Source organism: Ochotona princeps, chromosome 21 (assembly GCF_030435755.1).
Source record: "Ochotona princeps isolate mOchPri1 chromosome 21, mOchPri1.hap1, whole genome shotgun sequence".
Lineage (NCBI taxonomy): Eukaryota > Metazoa > Chordata > Mammalia > Lagomorpha > Ochotonidae > Ochotona > Ochotona princeps.
The window spans coordinates 25,712,725-25,730,687 of record NC_080852.1 but is presented as its reverse complement, the minus strand read 5'-3'; the positions used below and the strand labels follow the sequence as shown (position 1 = coordinate 25,730,687).

At 56.4% G+C, this 17,963-nt stretch overlaps 3 protein-coding genes across 6 annotated transcripts in view; 2 read left to right on the top strand and 1 right to left on the bottom strand.

Moving 5' to 3' along the window:
• The window catches only part of HEMK1 (HemK methyltransferase family member 1), a 31,174-nt gene extending 29,859 nt beyond the window's left edge, over positions 1 to 1,315 (top strand). For all 3 annotated transcript variants that reach the window (XM_058678408.1, XM_058678407.1, XM_058678406.1), the window contains one exon: positions 1,185 to 1,315. In XM_058678408.1, the coding sequence (XP_058534391.1) occupies positions 1,185 to 1,245 (61 nt within the window). In that variant the 3' untranslated portion in view covers positions 1,246 to 1,315. The remainder of the gene's footprint in view (positions 1 to 1,184) is intronic.
• On the bottom strand, positions 1,047 to 6,498 carry CISH (cytokine inducible SH2 containing protein). Its single transcript, XM_004581505.2, has 3 exons — positions 6,149 to 6,498; positions 2,758 to 2,978; positions 1,047 to 2,526 (listed from the first exon to the last, which is right to left on the bottom strand). Exons 1-3 carry the CDS (start codon positions 6,166 to 6,168, stop codon positions 1,997 to 1,999), a joined length of 771 nt encoding a protein of 256 aa, XP_004581562.1. The 5' UTR covers positions 6,169 to 6,498; the 3' UTR covers positions 1,047 to 1,996.
• Positions 6,499 to 9,115: 2,617 nt separating this feature from the next.
• Positions 9,116 to 17,963, top strand: part of MAPKAPK3 (MAPK activated protein kinase 3) — a 29,695-nt gene continuing 20,847 nt past the window's right edge. The window contains exons 1-2 of one of the 2 annotated variants that reach the window (XM_058679073.1): positions 9,116 to 9,388; positions 11,099 to 11,375. In XM_058679073.1, coding sequence (XP_058535056.1) covers positions 11,151 to 11,375 — 225 coding nt within the window. In that variant the 5' untranslated portion in view covers positions 9,116 to 9,388; positions 11,099 to 11,150. Of the gene's footprint in view, positions 9,389 to 10,716; positions 10,815 to 11,098; positions 11,376 to 17,963 lie in introns of those variants that run through there. The other variant, XM_004581506.2, reaches the window with a different exon arrangement.

Here is a 17,963-nt window from a genome sequence, read left to right as displayed (position 1 = left end):
GAGCTCCAAGATGAAGGAATGAGGAACTGTAGACAGCCCTGGCAGGGCCATGGTGACCTGAGGCGACAGACCGTCGGGCCCCACAACCAGCCAAGAACCCAAACTGCCACCAGCACCAGGGACGGTGCCAGGCCAGACATATTGGCCAGGAAGGGCAGCACTCCCTTGCTCTAACCACGCCATTCCCATTCTTTCCCACCACCATCCTGTGGCCCTAGGCCTAGGCTCCTACAGTCCTGCCTCCTCCTCATCACCAGAACAACACTCAGCCCTTTCTGCTGTCAACCTACCAGCAGCTGCTGTTTCTCATCTACAGCTTCAAGTATCCCAGGGCTTAGGAAACAGCATGGTTGGAAGTGTTTCAGAAATAAGGGCGACAGGGCTGTGAGTGGCTCAGAGGCCCTTGCTACAAAAGTTCAGAACATTTCAGGACACTGGGATCCCAGTCAGGCCTTAAAACGGAGGGGTCTGTACACAATCACTCCTCTGCCCACTTCTGGGGTACCGGATCCTGAGTGAAAGAACAAGAATCCCCTGTTGCAACTCAATCCATGACCAATCCCTGTGAGCTGCTCCATCTGGCCACCATCTTAGCTGCTCTCCTGCACAGAACCAGCCCTCCCCCAGCCTCCTGGCATCAGGAATCCAAGCTTCCCGGTCAGGTCTCAGCACCTTCTCCATGGGAGGACAGGCCCTGGTGTGGCTGCTCACTTCCTCAAAACTATTCCAGGAGTGGACCACAGCACCTTCCCTGCTGACATCCTGATTTGGCATTTCCTGTTCACACTCCTGTGTCACCCCTACCCCCAACTGGCTTTCACCCTCTGCCTCCAGTTTCCCAGGAGAACAAGGAGAAATAAGAGAAAGGCTGCTCCTGCCCTCACCATCCCCCATACCCCAACTCCTCAGAGCCTCTCAGCAGTGACTGCTCAGCTACTTTAAGTCTCTGGGCCTGGGCTAGCCCCAATGTAAAATGGGGTCAAGATAATAGGATCAAAGGGAAAAACCATGGACAGAACTCCAGAGAGGTCCCAGCGAGGGCTCCATAAATGAAAGGTACAATTTTATTATCATTACCAAAAAAACAGTGGAAGAAAAAAGATCACCAAATTCTGTTTTTGTTATGATCATTATTTTATAAAGTCTTATTAGATATGTATCTCTCTCTCTCTTCTCCCATGCAGGCAACTTCCTGGGCATGATAGGCTCAGCAGTGCAGCCCTCCAACTGGCACCCCTTTCCTGAATCAACCCACATACTGCACATGGCCCGTGCCACAGGAGACCAGCTCTGTGCAGATGGGGCTCTGGCTTCATTTCCTGTGCTTCCACCCTCCCAACATGGGGCTGGGGCAGGGGGGTGAGGGCAATTCACAGGTGAGTCAGCGCCAGGCCACTTAGGGCACATCCCAGGAAGGGGTTGTTGGCAGGAAGAGCTAGGAAGCTGGCATAGAGGTGGGGTCTCTGGACCACCTAGGGCTCGGGGCAGAGAGGTAGGGTGGCCCAACCCTGAGGCCAACCTCATGGAAAATAAATAAATAAATATTCTTGAACTGTACAGCCCCAACCTGGCCCGCTTTCCTGCAAGATTTTCATTGCTATCACCCTCCCAGAACCAGAGACTGGAGGTAGGTAGGGGCCTGCCCCAGCCTGCAGGCTGAGAAACCAGGACTGGGCAAGTCTACACAGTTCAGTTGGCTGGGACAGGCCAGTGTGCAGAGGCCTAGACCCAGTCCACAGGGTGAGACAGGTCCTGCCTGCCTCTCTCCTCTGATACAAGGCTCACCACAATGGAGCCGCATGGGGCCTGGGAATACTGGCCTCCAAGTTGTGTGACAGCTCCCCCCAGCCCTGTCCCCATCTTGCTCTTGCTGGCTCTTCTTGGTTTAGCTGCCAAGTGCATGCAGGCACCAGGAGGACTGGAGGAGGGACAGCAGGAGCTTGAGACCAGATGGAGGTATCCCCTGCAGTGTGTGGCTGGGCAGGTGCAGGTTTAGTCAGAGTCGGAAGGGGTACTGTCGGAGGTAGTCGGCCATGCGCCGGGGCAGGGGTAGGCAGTCCACGTCGGTCACCAGACGGTTGATGACGAGGCGGCAGAGGTGCTGCAGACTGCGGGCACTGCTTCTGTGCACAAAGGGCTGCACCAGTTTTAGGTGCACAGCCGTGGTCACAGGGGTGGGCGGCACGGAGTCACCAGGTGCATCTTTAGGGACAGGCAGGGCTGGGCTAGGAGCAGGATCAGGGCTGTCGCTTCTTGTGTCAGCAGCACATGAGGCCACATAGTGCTGCACAAGGCTGACGACGTCTGGAAAGGCCAGGATGCGGGGCCGGGACAAACAGTTGGAGTCCAGGCGGAAGCTGGAGTCAGCATACTCAATGCGCACATTGGTGGGGCCACGGGTGGTTTTGACCGACAGCGTGAACAAGTAACTGGGGTGGGTGCTGTCTCTTACTAGGAACGTGCCCTCTGGCATCTTCTGCAGGTGTTGCCGGGCCTCACTGGCCGTAATGGAACCCCAATACCATCCTGGGCAAGTGGAGAGGAGACCAAAGGCTGGTCACAGGAGAAACTGGCTGAGGCACCAACCCAGGGCACAATAGGACCATGCCTCCTCCTTCACACTTCCCCGCAGCGGACTTTATCTCTCCCAGAAGACTGTTCTAGGTAGGACCGTGTTTCCCCAGGCAGACTCAACAGTCAGAGCTGAATACCCTCCAGCAGCCCTCCCAGGACTGGCCTGCCTCCTTGGCAACTCACCAGATTCACGAAGGTAGGAGAAGGTCTTGGCTATGCACATCAGATCTTCCTCGGGGTCCAGCACCTTTGGTTCACTCTCTGGCTGGGCTGTGGTCTCCTCTGCCACCTCCTCTAGAAAGGCCCCAGCAGGTAAGGGTTGCATGGCTAGCTCGGGCAGCTCCAGGGACTGGGTCCAAAGAGGCCGCTGCCCAATCTGCTCCACAGTCAGCAAAGGACAAGGTCTAGAAAGGAACAGGCAGGCAGTGAGCAAGGGCCCTGTGCTTCCCCTTGTTCAGAGATTCCCAGTGCTGTGGTAGCCTCTGTTGGCGCTTCTCACCATGGGCCCCAGTTTCCCTAACCAGCCATCGTGAACGGCAGCGATCCTCTTGATGATTTTCTTGTGAAAGTCATTATCTCCCTATATTCTGTCCCAACTTAGACGATACCTCATTCCCTACGGGTACTTCCAGTGCCCCCATCACACTGACGGAGATCATGCAAAGTAGCCTTGCATCTGCCCTCCTGGTTTAGGGGGGCGCCGATTAAATGGTACCAGTCCTGGCTAAGATGTGGGATGGCCCTAAGATGACAGCAAGAGGCCTGAGGCCTCAGTGGCCCCAGCATCCTCTACCCTACAGGTACAGCTCCCTGCCAGACTTCTGCTTGTCCCAGCAGAGGGCTCTGGGTAGAACAGTGCCCTCAAAAGGGACTGCCAAGTGTCACCTCCCATAAATATGAGTGAGCTCTCTCCAAGGGGCAGGGTGCTCAGCTCTTGCTCCAGCCCCATCAAGGCTCCATGGCCTTGCACACAGCTTGTTCCTCACCATGCACTTCCCGGCCCACCAGCCCAGGCATGCAAGGACACACATCCTCAGATGGCTGCTGTTGGGGAAATGGAGCTGGCCAAAATCGAAGCAGCGGCCTCCTCTTCAAATAAGCCCACCAAGCACAGTGACCAGGGATGGGCCCCACTTCCTGAGGGACATACATTCCAGTCCTGGTCTAGTCCCTGCTGGGTCTCAGGACACACAGATAACGGATCCATGCACCACATCCCCAAGGAGAAACAGACTGGCTAGGGGAGGCAGCACTGAGCATAATTACAACCCTAGGCTGTGAAAGCACAGGTTGGGCTCAGGGTCTGTTCATTTGCTGCCAGGGGAAGCTCTGCAGCCATAGAGGACAGCACGGACAAATAAACAGGATTGCCCATGGGCCAGGAGGTAGGCAGAGGAGTCAGACCTGTCTGTGGACATTACAAGTGACTCTTAGAAAGTTCTAACAAGGGCCCGGCATGGTAGCCTAGTGGCTAAAGTCCTTGCCTTGCACATGCCGGGATCCTACATGGGCACCAGTTCTAATTCCTGGCGGCCCCGCTTCCCATCCAGCTCCCTGCTTGTGGCCTGGGAAAGCAGTCAAGGACAGCCCAAAACTTTGGGACCCTGCACCTGCGAGGGAGACCCCAAGAGGCTCCTGGCTTTGGATGGGCTCAGCTCCAGCCATTGCGGCCACTTGGGGAGTGAGTCATCAGACGGAAGATCTTCCTCTCTGTCTCTCCTACTCTTAGTATATCTGACTTTCCAATAAAAAAAAAAATCTTTAAAAAAAAGTTCTAACAAATCACAGCCCTGTAATCACACTCAGGAAGGAGGGGCCTGAGGTACCTAGCCGGTACAGCCTGCCAAGTGCCAAGTACTTTTCCATACCTGTTCTGGCTGCACTGAGAGCTCTGGAATATTGCTTAGGGGGCCAGAGGCTGGATTTTCAAACACTCATTTGAGAGGGAGGAAAACAGGGAGGGAAAAAGTCCATCTGTTGGCTCACTCCTTAAATGCTCACAACAGCCGGGGCTGGGCCTGGGCCAGAGCTGGGAGACAGGAACACCGTTCAGGTCTCTCATGGGGAGGAGGAATCTAGCTACTTAGGTCAACCACCACTGTTGCCTCCCAAGGTTTGTAACAGGAGGAAGCAGGAATCAGGTGCCACAGCTGTGGATCAAACCCAAGAACTCTGATGTGCAATGTGGGCATCTCAATTGGTATTTCAATTACAAGGCTAAACAATGGTCCTGGAGGCCGAGTTTGAGGTGACCCACCTACTGGGGTTCAGGGTTTGGCCTGGGATTACCATGTTTTGGGAACATGGCAGGTGGCTAACTATTCAGGCCAGAATCTCTGGGGGTAGCCATGTCCAGACACCTCAACAGGGCCCTCAAAAAAGTCTTGTGTGAGGGTGGGAAGCTTGGGAGCTGGTGTGTTGTTTGGGTGTGTTCATGGCTGTGTCATCATCGAGGAGGGAGCAGGGCTGGTGTGTTCTAGGTACATGTGTGTGCCTGCTGTAGAGTCCAATCAGTTGAGTCCTGCCTGGGGACACACATGCCAGTAGGGTGAACCCCGCCTGGGGCTAGGGGGATCCCTAGCCACACTGGCAATCCTACTTTCCATCCCCAGCTGCCCCACCCCCCAGCTAGGGGTAAGGGAAGGAGGCATGCGACCCCAGGATAGGGCTAGGTAGGGGCCTCCTAAGAAGGAAGCCAGTGGCTGGGATGGTGTTCAGGAACCCCAAAGTTCAGAGAGCGGGTTAGGAACACGGGCCACAGCCAGGGAAAAGCAATAATTTCCCAGCATCTCCACGCCCCTTCCCTGGAATGAGAACTGCTCAGAGCATGGGGCACTTCAGGCTGGTGCCACCTCCCACCCTTACTTGGTAGCATGCCAGTTTTGATAAGCACTCACTGGGTCACCCAGCTCTCCCTGGGTGGACACCCACTGGCTCTGCCTCTCCTTCAAACCTCCTGAGCTCAGTATGGAGAGCATCCAACCCTGTGGCTGAAACGGATGCTGAGGCTCTTGGCAGGTGGGGTGTGAAGAGAGCCCAAACCAGGCTGAGACTCTGTCTTAACCATCAGCACCCCTTCTGTTGCTCCCCCACCCCAAATATTTGTGAAACTTCAAGAAGGGAGACAAGTTTCAAGGTCCTTCTCTGCCCAAACTGGGCAGAGAGGAGGGGTGAGGCAATTGTGCGCTGCCTCAGACACGACCAAGTCAAACACAGGTTTTCCCAAGAGCACTGGTTCTCATATGCTGGCTCCCCAAGAGTTGCTGGTCTGGGGCACAGAGGAGACACCTGACATTGGAGGCAGGGGCTGGCCAAAGGTCACCACTAGCAGGCAGGGCTGACGGTAGACTGGCGCAGGGCGCTCTGAGCCCAGCTCTGGGGAGCCACCTTTGGGGGTCACAGAACCCAGTCTAGCGGCCAGCCCTCTCGATTCCCCACAACTGTGTGAGCAGAGGGGGTGGGAAAGGGGTCACGACCCCACAGCACCGGGCTCTCTCGGTCTCCCACCCGGTCTCGCCCTTCCGATGTCCCGCAGCAGGCTCTAGCCGGCGCTCTCCCGCGGCCCAGCGCTCACCCCTCAACGCAGAGGACCATATCCCGGCGGCAGTGGCGGAGCAGCGGCTCGGGGTGGCGGCTTCGCGGGACGGTAGCGCGGGCGGGAGTCGGCCGGGCAGCTCCGGGGTTGACGGCGGCGGGCAGGGGACTGAGCGGCCGGGAGCAGACGTCCAGGGAGGGCTTCGGGGCGGGTCGTGCGGCGGGGCGGGGCGGGGCGAGCCGCCTCCTAATCTTTTGTCCTTGGTGTCCCAGCCCTTCCCGGAAGCGCCGTCTTCCTAGAACCGCAGGCCGAGCGGTGGGGCTGGGCAGATAGGCGGAGGGTGCAGGGGGGAGCCGACACTGGCGTCCGAGGGCCTCGCGCCGTGAAAGGAAATCCCGTTGACTAATTTCCAAGAACTTTCCAGGAAAACGGGGTGGGACCCCGAGAAACGGCCAATCGCAGTGCAAGGGCGGAACCGAGAGGCTCGAACGAGCCAATTGTAGCTCGCAGACCTGGGACTGACGCAAAAGGGGGCGGGGCCGGGGAGCGTAGGAAAGGCCCGGGTCCGGGAGGCTGAGGCCGAGGCTGTGGTCATCCGACCCCGCTTTCCGCTTCTTGGGGGTTGGGTCCCCTTATCTCACCGTGGAACCAGGGCTAGCATTGGGCGGGGTTTTGGGATTGTGTTCCGTTCTGGCACCAATTTCCTGTCGGTCTGTGGAGTTGGGCCGCGTCTATAACCGGGCAGGGTGTGAGTGTGTGTATTAGGGGTGGTGGGCGGCCTAGTGATGGGGTTTGGAAAATGACGCAGAGGGGGCGGCGGGCTGCACGCGGTAGCCCCAAGAAATCAGCTGGAGTCGAGCCTACGACTGGGAAGAACTGGTAGAAAGAGAAGGCAGTCCCACCCTTGGGATCCGCGGGGCCGTCTGGTGTCGCGGCTGTGCCCTTTGGCGGCCGCGCCAATAACAAAAGTCAGGCAGCCTGGGATAGTGCCCCCCCAACCCCGGCGGTCCTGTTTCCGGTTTGGTGAGCCACCAAAAATGCCGGGAGAGAGGCCCGGATCTCCTGGACTCTGGAGAGCTACTCGGAAGTGGGAGACTGGCAGTGGGTGGAGCCGGGCAGCTCCTGACCAGCCCAGCCGGAGGCCTGGGATCGTTTGATCCTTGACGGCTGGTAGATGAGAAGATCAAGGCCGGGTTCAAGTTCCCCCGCTAGTCCTGGGGAGATGAAATGCCTCATCAAGGAAAGGCAGGGGAAGGGACAGGGCTTGGTCCCAGCTCAGACCTTGAACCCCTGCTCCTTTTTCTACTTGGCTGGGTGAGTATCTTAAGGGACTAGAGGGTCGGTGGAAGTTTCCTCCAAACTCTCAGGCCAGAAGGGCCGGGAAAGGATGGGATTTGGAGAGCGGCAGATACAACCCTTGATCCATAGTACTGAGGCTGTGCCCCCAGGGCCCCTGGTGGGGGGAAGTGAGCTGTGATGTCCCCAGCAGAGAGGACAGACTCCACCCATCCCCACACACCGTCGTGTTAGAGACCTGTACAAGTGTCCTGGCTTCCTCTCAGCAGACAGGGCTCGTCTTGCTCTCCCAGGATGGGACAGAGGACAGATGAGACCTTGACACAAAGTCCTGTGAAAGGAGAAAAAATAAAATAAAAACAAAAGGTGAGAAGTTTCTAAGAAATCCATTTTGGTGTAACATTGCTGGAGGAAAGCTGACATAGGGTGGGATGGATTGCTCACTATCGACCCTGGAGTGCCTGACCTGGGGGCCCTTCCCCAACAGTGGAGCTGTTTACGGCACCACTACTGTGAAGGCAAAGGATCTCCCACACTGGGTCTTTATGGGACCAAGTCCCCAGCTCTCTGCCTCAAGACTCTGCCCTCCCCTCTCTGTGACTACTGAACCCACTTTCCATGCCAGCCACCCGCAGCCATTTCTGGTCTCACTTCATTGTCCCGCTTACCACATGGTATCCTCTCTTACAGGCATGGAGATAGAGGCTCAGGGAGATTACAGTGAGTCCATGGTCTCATGGCTAGCGAGCAGTGGGCTGCAGCTAAGGCCCCTACTTTCCTTCTGCTTCCCCTCCAGGGGTCCCCTCTTAGGCATCCATTAGTCCTCAGCAAAGCTTCCTCAGGCCCAGGATCAGTCAGTGTTGGGGTCCCAAAGGCTTCCTCTCCAGGGGTCAGTGTGTAACCCAAAGGGTACTAGGGGCTTGGTCCTTCCAACCAGGTTTTGTGACCTGGACACTACACCTGCTTGCTGGGAGCAGTGAGGAGCCCCTCTCTTGCCCCAGTTGCCTGCCCTCCTCTGTCCTGTGTGTCACTCTGGCCATCTTGTCACCTCTGCTGCCCAGCCTGCTTCCCACCAGCTCCCACTCTAACCACTGGACCTGCACTGCCACCCAGTGGCTCTGCCTCTCGTGGCTTCATATATTAAATCTTCCTGGATGGTCTTTCCCTGCCCAGATCGTGGGCCCAATGGGTCACAAGAACACATAGCAGTGCCTTCCTCAGAGTCTGGCTGGTTGGGGTCTCTATCCTACAGGTGCAGCTTCCTCCTTTTTTCTGAAGGACAGTCCATATCTATGTAAGGTGGGGATTCAGCCTCTCACTCTGGCACTCACTCATCAGGGCCCTTTGTCACTGTAAACTCTTCCAGAGGTCATGCTCTCTGTCCCTGTGGACACACGGGCATCCTGGAGACTCTGGAGGCATCTGCCACTGTGAACTCTCTCTTGTGCAGACCCAGCCATCCATAGCCTGATTCTTCCAGCTGCATGAAGGTGGCTGTGGCAGGGGTTGCTGGAACACGGGCATGGGAGGGAAGCCACATCTGGCTATCACGTGCTGCCAAACAACTGTCCATGAGGGACCCTGGGGTGGGGGGCAGAGAGGGGGAGAGCATCACCACTGTTTACCCTTTGCATTTCTTCATGATTTGAATTTATTATACTCTACAAAAATGATCAATTTTTTTTAGACCAGCTGTAATCTGATTCTGTTTGAAAGGAAGAAGACCAAATCCCCAAGTACACAACTACCCCAACTAACTTGTTCCTGACTGGGAAAAGGAACCCAGCTCCACCCTCAGGTTCCTGACTCTGCACCTGTGGGAGCCAGCCTCGGGGTTGCTGGGCCCAACCAATCCCCTCCAAAGGACAGAAACATGTCTCCAGGCCCCCAGCAGGAAGGATGTCTGGATCACAGGGCTTTCTCTGAGGGCCCAAGGTCTTGAGTTTGATTGTCAAGTAGGGTGTCGGCTGGTCTTCACTGCAGGTGAGTGTGTGCACATGTGTGCCCATGGGGACATGTGTGTCTGCATATGTGTATGCATGAGATCATGCCTACATGTGTGGATATGTGTGTGTGTGGGGGGGGAGAGCTGGGACAAACTATGGTTTGAGGATAAGAGCCTGGATCTGAGATTGTAACTTTGGGTTTGGAATGGGAATGTGTAGGGAAAATGGTTGACTTCATGTCAGCTCCTTCCCCCACCCCCGTCTCAGAGAGCATAGGCAGGACTCACTGAATGTTGATAACTCGAGGGTCACCTGCCGGACCCTGGGCAGAGCCCTCATGCCCTGACCTCCTTCAGCATCTGGGTGCAGTAGCCACCACCAATAATAACAGTGGTTCTTTATTCACTTCCTCATTCCCACGCTCAGGCACGCGGAATATAGTTATGTGGGCAGATTGGCACCAGGTTCCTCCTCACATACAGCTGCTACTCCAACGAGCCGGGACCAGGGTGTGCGTGTGTTGAGGGGTGGAGGGTTTGCAGGGTTCCTGATTCTGAAGCTGGGAGCGGGTTGGAACTGTGGTGCTTGCAGTCCTGAGGATGGCCCGCAGATGGCGGCAGAGGCCCGCGCAGAAACGCTGCCCGGGTTCTCAGCGTCGTGGTTGGGATTGAGGCGGGAGATCACGCCTCGCTCAGCAGCCACGACCACGCTCTCTGTGGCTCTTAGGTAAGTTGTAAACTGAGGGTTAGCCAGCGTTGAGGAAACCCACTCCAAACAGGCAAGGTGTTTAAGGTGGACTGTGAAGTGGACGGAAAACTTTGGCGCCAACAGAGAAGTCTCTCACAGGGGAGGGAAGTGGAGCAGGGCTGAGAAGCTCGTGGGTGACTAGATGGGAAACCAAAGGGGCCCAAGGAATCAAGGGTACCGGAAGAACTTTTACGGAAAGGGAGAGACGCCAGGGGCAATCAGGGACCAAACAACAAGAAATGGCCACCTCCCCTTTGGCGTGCCCCCAACGAAGGCGGAAGTCCACAGAGCCTGCTCCACAGCGGCGGCAGCAGCTCTAGAAGGGGCTGTCAGGGAAACAAGACGTCCGGCGCCCGCCCTGCCTGGTCTGGCAGGCCCGCAGGGTAGCACAGCTGGGAACGCACGTGCCAGGGTCTTCCCCCTAGCTTCCCGCTTTGGGGGCCCGCCTCCACAGAAAGCCACGCCCCCTCCGTTTCTGTCCCAGCTCCGGGGCGGGGCTCCCCGGAGACTCCCGCCCTTGCCGTGCCCAGCCGAGGCCTGCCTGGCCCTTTAAGGCTGACCTAGCGGGGCCCCAAGTCGGAATGACGCGCGGGGAGGGGGTCACGTGGGCCGCCGGTGCGACTCTCGGCCCAGGGTGCCCCTCAGCCGCCGTTCGGGCCATCTCTGTAGCCGTCCGGCGCAGCCAGGTGCGCCCCCAGCAGGCACACCCTCTCCAGGTACGACTGGCCTGGGTGTCTCCCGCGGCCGGGACCTCGCGGCCACTTTGGTCGCCTGGTGCTTTCTCTTCCTGACACGTGCTTCGGCGGGACTCGTCGCCCGGTGCGACCACCTCCCCCCCCCGCCCCCGCCGCCTGTCGATCCTCCTCGGTCTAGTGCCCCTGTGACTCTAGCTTGTCCCCCCCCCCCCGCCTGCAAAGCTTGGCCAGGCGTAGGGGTTCCAAGGCCAGCGTGGGTTGGAAGGGCCTTGGCGGGACTCACTCTTGCCCCCCTTGCTCCCCAGGTGTCGCCGGACGTGCCAGGCTGGGGCCACCTCCGAGTGCCCCGCGGGGGCCATGGATGTTGAGACTGGAGAGGAGCTGGGGGGTTCTGTACCCGCACCAGGTGTGCCGGGCCCACCTGGCCAGGGCGGGGCTCCGGCCCTCGCAGGACGGCTGGAACCCAAGAAGTATGCGGTGACAGACGACTACCAGTTGTCCAAGCAGGTGCTGGGCCTGGGTGTGAACGGCAAAGTGCTGGAGTGCTTCCACCGCCGCACTGGACAGAAGTGTGCCCTGAAGGTCAGTGCTCCCTCGCTGAGGCCTGATGGGCCCTGGATGAGAGGCCTGTGGGGGCACTGCCAGGTCCAGGGCTCTATGCCAAGCATCCAAAGTTTAGCTCATGTCCTTGGTCCCTCCCATAAGGTGAAACTCATGATCTTCCCTGTTTTACAAGTGGGGAGACTGAGGCTTAACTATCCAAGATCAGGGTGTCCGAGTGAGCCAGAGGTGGAGCCAGTGTGGGCAGAGCCAATGGTACCCGGAAGCTGGACGGGAGTGGCTCTCAGCTCTGTGGTGCTGGCAGGACCTGGAGGGGCCCGGCCTGTTCCTTCCCCAAGGAGCTCCTTGGAAGTGGGGTGCAGTTGCTTCCTCCCTGTAGCCCCAATCTTCCTGGGCTGGAGTAAAGTGAGCTTTCCTGGGCTGGTGGGTCAGGAGGGCTAATGGCATCCTTGGGCTGAGCTGCTCATAAGTGCTGCTGAGTTGCTGGTCCCCTGTTGAAAGGGGCAGGTCCTGCTACACGCCTGACTACCCTTCCTGGGCAGCTGGTGGGATAGTGGACCACCCATGCAGCCACTGGGCCTGGCACACTGACACAAGTGGGAGCAGGCAGTGGCTGTTGGAGTGGTTGATCTGGCCACTTGGTTCTGGCTCAAGGCCCACAGTTCCAGATCCAGGACTCTGCCCTCATACCTAGAATCCCTTGAATCTGTTATCACCAAGAACTTTACTCACCAGTAGCTTGTGCTAGGGGCTACCTGAATGGGGCAGATGGTGGCAGCAGGAGTGGAGTCTGTGAGGACAGCAGAGAGTATTCCTGTTTCATCAGATACCATCGCGAGCCCAAGTGTAGAGTCCTCCCACCATGGCTCTCACCTCTGCCTGTGTTTGCCAGCTCCATGACCTTGGATCGCTTCCTCTCTTAGGAAGGAAAGAGAAGTGGCTGCTGTGAGCTTGAAATGAGATGTTGTGTGGAGCGCAGAGGACTTGAGCAGGGCTGGTACAGGCCTGGAGAGGTGACGGACTTGCCTGGGGCCCAGGGCCTGGGTCCAGCTCTCTGTTCATCCTAGGGTGACCAGGCCTTGTTGGGTAGGTCATCTCCCCAGGCTAGCCCTGGAGGGGGTCATGCAGGTGGGTCTGGAGAGTGACCTGGGTTGGAACAGAGCCCCAGATTTGACTTCTTGGTTAGCTCATGCTAATTCAGCAGCAGAATGGGGCTGGGGCTGTTCTGAGTCCTGTAAGGAAGAGGTGGGGGTGGGGGAGGAGCGAGAGGCTCAGGGTACTATGAATGGGGGCGGGTACTAGGGAATTGGGGGAGGGGTTCAAACTCTTTGGTGCCCCTTCCACATAGACTCTTGTGGGGACACTTCTGAGGTGACACCTATATAGCTCTTCCTCAGGTCTGGGGCCTCTGTGCTCACCTTCTGCACCGGGAAGACATGAATGAAATGTGACCCCCTCACCTCAGTACGTTCCTGTTTTTGGTGCCCCTGATCTCCCCCTGCTCCAGGACCAAACCTAGAAGTTTTTGCCCAGGTGGGCAGGCCCCACTACCTTCAAAGATGGGGCCAGTGCAATCTCTGGCACAGTTATCATGCTTGTGAATGGTGACCGTGGCCAGGAGGAGGTGGCCAAGAGCTTCTGTCCCTGCCAGGAGGGCCAGAACCTGGGGACCTCAGCACAGGGGCAGCCAGCTCATGAGTGGGCCCTAGCCCCGCTCTGTCTCCACAGCTACCCTAGCTCTGCTGAGAGGAAGGTCATGGGCTCACAGGCTCTGTGTCTTTCGCCTTCCCGGGAATGTGCCTGCCATTACCAGGCAGAACAGTCCTTGTCACCGGGGGTTGTTCAACCCACCTCTGTGCCTCTCCAGGGCTGTCCTCTTTGGTCCTGTGGCCAGAGATGGCAAATGGTGCTGAGCAGGAAGTCTGGGAAGCCACAGACATTCTTAAACAGGAAGCACTGTGACCACTGTCCCTGTGGCTGTTGCTGTTCTGTGGGGCCCTGCATCAGCAGGCCTCTCCTGCCGGGCAGTCAGGCCTCTTTCCCTTTCCTGTGTCTCTGACCTCCAGCTTGCCCCTTTTCGGCCTCCTTCACCCTTCGCAGCTCGTCTGTGGGACCACTATGTGCTGCTTCTCCCACTCTGTCTGCCCCAAGGGTCCCAAGTTTGCTATCCTGTTGGTAGGAGCTGGGGCTGCCTGCCATCATGGAGTCTTCGATCACTTCTCCCACTGACCTCATCCTTGTGCCCAGTGCCAGACCCCACTTGGTGAATTGGCACCTGTCAGCACTGTCTCTAAGTGGGGAGGCCTACAGATCTGTTGTCCAGCTGTTACTGTGCCATAGCTAAGACTCAGCTCCTCAAACATTATCACACATGTGGACATCTGAGTTTGCCTGCCTTACTGCCTGTCCAGTCTGCTGTGGTCATCAGCTTCCTGGCAGTCAGATGCGACCAGGACGTGTGGTATTTCTGAATGGAAAGCCCCCCACCCCCTGCTCCCTGTGGGTGGACCCCTCCCCTCTGGCTGCTGAGTGTGTGGGAACCCTCTGGGTTCCCAGTGCTCTTCCCTCCTCTTCTCTGCTAGGTGAGTGAGTGGTGGAATGATGGGTGCGCATACGCAGGAGACCGCTGCAGTGGACAGCCTTCTCCTGGGCTCCTGGATCTGGAGAGGCTGCAGGTACTACCCTGCCCAGGATGGCTCACTTCCCCATGGGCCAGCTGACTGGTTTGAACCAGACTTCTGTTTTACTCTACTCCGTAGCATATCATCAAAGGGGGGTACACCTTCTGAATGATGGGAAATGAGGCTCTGGAGACCCTGAGATCTCACCTCAGGTCCCACAGGGCCTTGGGCATTTGGCTGAATGCATTTTGAGCCCCTCAGTGGTCTTCAAGGCTTCTGCAGTGCAGCCTCCCCTACCTTTTGTACTCCGGGTCATATCTTTCTTTCTGGTAAATCCCTTCCCATCCCATCTGTCAACACTCAGCCTCAGTGCCACCTCTTCCAGGAAGCTGTGTGGTATCCCTGGCTTTTTGAGCAACTTTTTGGGAAGCTTCTTTGACCCCTAAAGCTTAATAATCTCCTTTAACTTAAATTCCCTGGTGGCATTTGTGCCCAAAGTCTCTCCTGCTTTAGGGACTCCTGATGCTCATTAAAATATCCCCTGCATTGGCTCCTCCCTGCTTTGGAAGGAGAGGTGGCAGCTGGGCCTTTGGTTCTGTTACTGTGCCACAGGGAAATGCTGTGGGACATGTAGCAGTTCCTCTGTCCTTGGACACAACTCCTGGGTAAGGTCTGGGGAGAAGGGCAATTCCCATTCCACTGCCCATGCCCACTGGCTGGATACCAGTATAACCAGGGTAGATACAGAGAGGCTAGCTCCAGCCAGAATGAGGAAGAAGGTACAAAACTAGTCATTTGTGGAGTGGCGGACAGTGGGACCCTGGTTGCTTTGCCTTGCCTTGGTGAGGGGCATAGGGCCCCTGACTCCATGGGTGGGGTGAGGCTGGCACTGCCAAGCTGGATTTGAGGCCAGGTGGGGCTGCCTGGCAAGCCAGGGCCTTTCACACTTGGCAGCTGCCACCCCCTCACCTCCCATTTCCAGACCGGTCCGATCAGCTGCTGCAGAGCCACTTCCAACTGAGTCAGCCCATCAAGAGGTGCATTGGAGAGCTGGCAGCTCTGACGGATGGCAGCTCTGACGGATGGCAGCTCTGGGAGCAGTTTCAATGTATCCCTGGTTCTCCCTGGGTCACCCCTCACCTGAAAGGAAAGAATATGAGGAGCACGAGGGCTGGCAGGTGCAGGCCATTTGCTCTTTACATGAGAATCCTGAGGAGGGCATCAAACCCCGTGAAATGTGAATGGTGGCATTTTAGGTAGATGAGCTGTTCTGGGATACTTCCTGCTGTTTCTGGCTGGCCTTGCCGGGAACTTTTGAAGCTGAGCTCACAACCTACTCCCATGAACCCTTCTGCAAGGGGGATTCTGGGTCCTGTCTCATCTCATCATCCAGGAGCTGCTGCCAACTTGCCAGGGTGTGTTTTCCAGGCCCTGTCCTCAATGCACAGCATATGTTATCTAATTATTTTTAAAATTGTTTTATTTATTTGAAAAAATAATGTAGTCAGAGAGGGAAGGAGGGAGCACAAGAAAGAGTAATCTTCCATCCACTGATTCACTCCTCAGATGGCTGCAACAGCTAGGATAGATCTGATTAAAGGCAGGAACTTCTTCCAGTCTTTCAGGAGGGTACAGGGCCACAAGGACTTGGGCCATCTTCCACAGCTTTCCCAGGCCCATTAGCAGGGAACTGGATCAGAAACAGAATAGCCAAAACTTGAACTGACACTCATATGGGATGCTGGCATTACAGATGGTTGCTTTACCCACTACACCACAGTGCTGGCCCCTCACCTATTAATTGTTAGCATCTTTGGAGGAGGACACTGAGGTTCAGAGAGGTCAGTGGCATGCCCGAGGTGTACAGTTCATCGGTAGCAGCACTAGGATGCAAGCTTGGACTGTGTGTTGTCAGAGTGTTAGCATCTGTGTCACTTGCATTTTATGGAAGTTGGGGGAGGACAGGGACCCTGAGATGTGAGCCCTGGAAGGATGCTGCTGTGTATCTGGGCCCCAAGCCATGCTGCCAGTGCTGGTTGACACCTGGCCAACTCTGTTTATTGTCTGTGAATGGACAGGGGCTGGTCCCATAAGGTCAGCATACAAGGACTATCTTTAGTTGTATGGCTTGTCCCAGGGTTCATAACTTGCACACAAGTCCAGCCCAACTGAGTGCAGAGCACCACAGACGGGAAGTCAGGCTGGTGAGTGGGTGAAGTGAAACTGTGTCTGGGCCAACCAGGGGATCCTTTCCTGGAAGACATTGCAAGCTTTAGTCCAGAAGTCTGTGGGTGACAGCAGAGGGCACAGTGTGAGAGATAGTATGCCTGGTTTAGATGCTTGCTGCCTGTCGTGGAGTGACAGCCTCCCACCTGCAGGCCTGTATCTGGCAGGGGTGACTGGTCCAAAAAGACTCTGGAACCTGCAGAGGGACCAGGGTTCTCTGCGAAGGGTCTAGAAGGGGAGGACCCTTGCTGGGGGTGCTGCAGGAGCTCTAGGTCACCTGGGCTGCTATGTAGATCATGTGGGAAAGTCCCTGTCTCCATGACAACAGAGGCTTCATCTCTGTCTCAGTTTTTTTTTTTTAATCTATTTTATTGTATTGTTGTTGACCATCTTCACATAGTTAATTACAGTTAAAGGAAAAAGAAAAAAAAAAGAAAAAAAAGGTTCAGGGGGACAGGGAAGTGGGCAATGCTACCATGTCAATAATGTTTCCATCATGTATCTGAGGCAAAGGGGGACATTGAGGGATAAGCCCCACCCGGTTTCCCGCCCACCCCAAGTCCTGGATGTGGGGCGTGCTCTGAGATATGTGCTCAAGTGGTGTTAATAGTTCTACAGTTACGAATTGCTGCCAGTTTCGCTCGATAAGGTCGTCCACTGATTGATATGGTCCATCATAAGGTCTCCGTTTGCCCCATATTTCACTGCCAACATATAGCTGAGATGAATGATTGTCCTGTTCTGGCTTCCGTCTTTTCTTGGTTAGAGTTCTGAGTCCAGCAGTTCGATTGGGGAGATCTCCAAAGATACTTTGAGGTATTCCCAGATTATTTTCTTGTATGTTCTAGCAAGCACAGGGCCCGGCATAGTCCATCACCCCGATCAGCTGGTGGTTGCAATTGCTGTGTTGGTTCTGTTTTCGGTCCCGAGTTGCACTGGAACCAATGGGTGTTGCAGTCCAGTCTGGTTCGGCCCTTACATCAACCAGTGGGAGCTGCAGCCTAGTCGGGGCGACCCACAATAACCCCCACCAGGCCCGCCCCCTACCCTGGTTTGCCAGCATGTGCAGCAGAAGACCAGTGTGTCCCCCATCCCATTTGGCTCTGGTACTTGTCAATGGGTATTAAAGCTTAGTTCCATCTAACCAACTCAACCATCCAGCCCTCACAGATGTTGCTGAGTGCCTCTCTATCTAGCCATCCCAGCCCCCGTCCTAGTTTTCGTGCCCTCCCACGGGAATAGTGACCCAAGAAGGGGGAACCCACTTTTTCCCTCCCAGGTCTCTCTGTCCCCGTTTTGTACTTGGGGAAGTAAGTACCTGAGTAAGCCTGCCCCTGGGTGGTGGAGAGAACCAGGTGAAGGGAGCTCTGGCCTAGTCTTCTCCCCAGCCTCCTACCCTTTTGGAACAGAGTGGATTAGGCCATGTGGAGTTGTGATTCAAGTCCTGCAGCGTGGGAACCACAAGGTGGTTTTGCTGAGAGCAGAAACAGGAGACAGGCGAGGCACCCCCCCTCCTCCTGCCCCCCCGGGAGGGGTGGGGGAAGAGGAGGACTCTCCAGAGGCCTCTTCCACCTGGGCTAGGCCCAAGGTACTGGGAATGTTGGCTTGTTCTCAAGGTTGCTCCTTTCTTCAGCCCGGGCTTTTTTTCAGCACTTTCCAGGGGGATTCTGCCTCCCTGTCCTTTTCATTTCTCCTTTCCCAGATGTTTTTCTGCTGTGGATTTGTCCCTTCTCTCTCGGGCCTACCCCTTTGCCTGTCTCTT

Excerpts from the sequence above, each read along its gene's own strand:
- CISH (XM_004581505.2), bottom strand. The coding sequence starts at position 6,168 with ATGGTCCTCTGCGTTGAGGG. Across the intron at positions 2,979-6,148 it reads ATGGTCCTCTGCGTTGAGGG|ACCTTGTCCTTTGCTGACTG; the intron begins GTGAGCGCTGGG and ends GTTCCTTTCTAG. Across the intron at positions 2,527-2,757 it reads CTCCTACCTTCGTGAATCTG|GATGGTATTGGGGTTCCATT; the intron begins GTGAGTTGCCAA and ends CCACTTGCCCAG.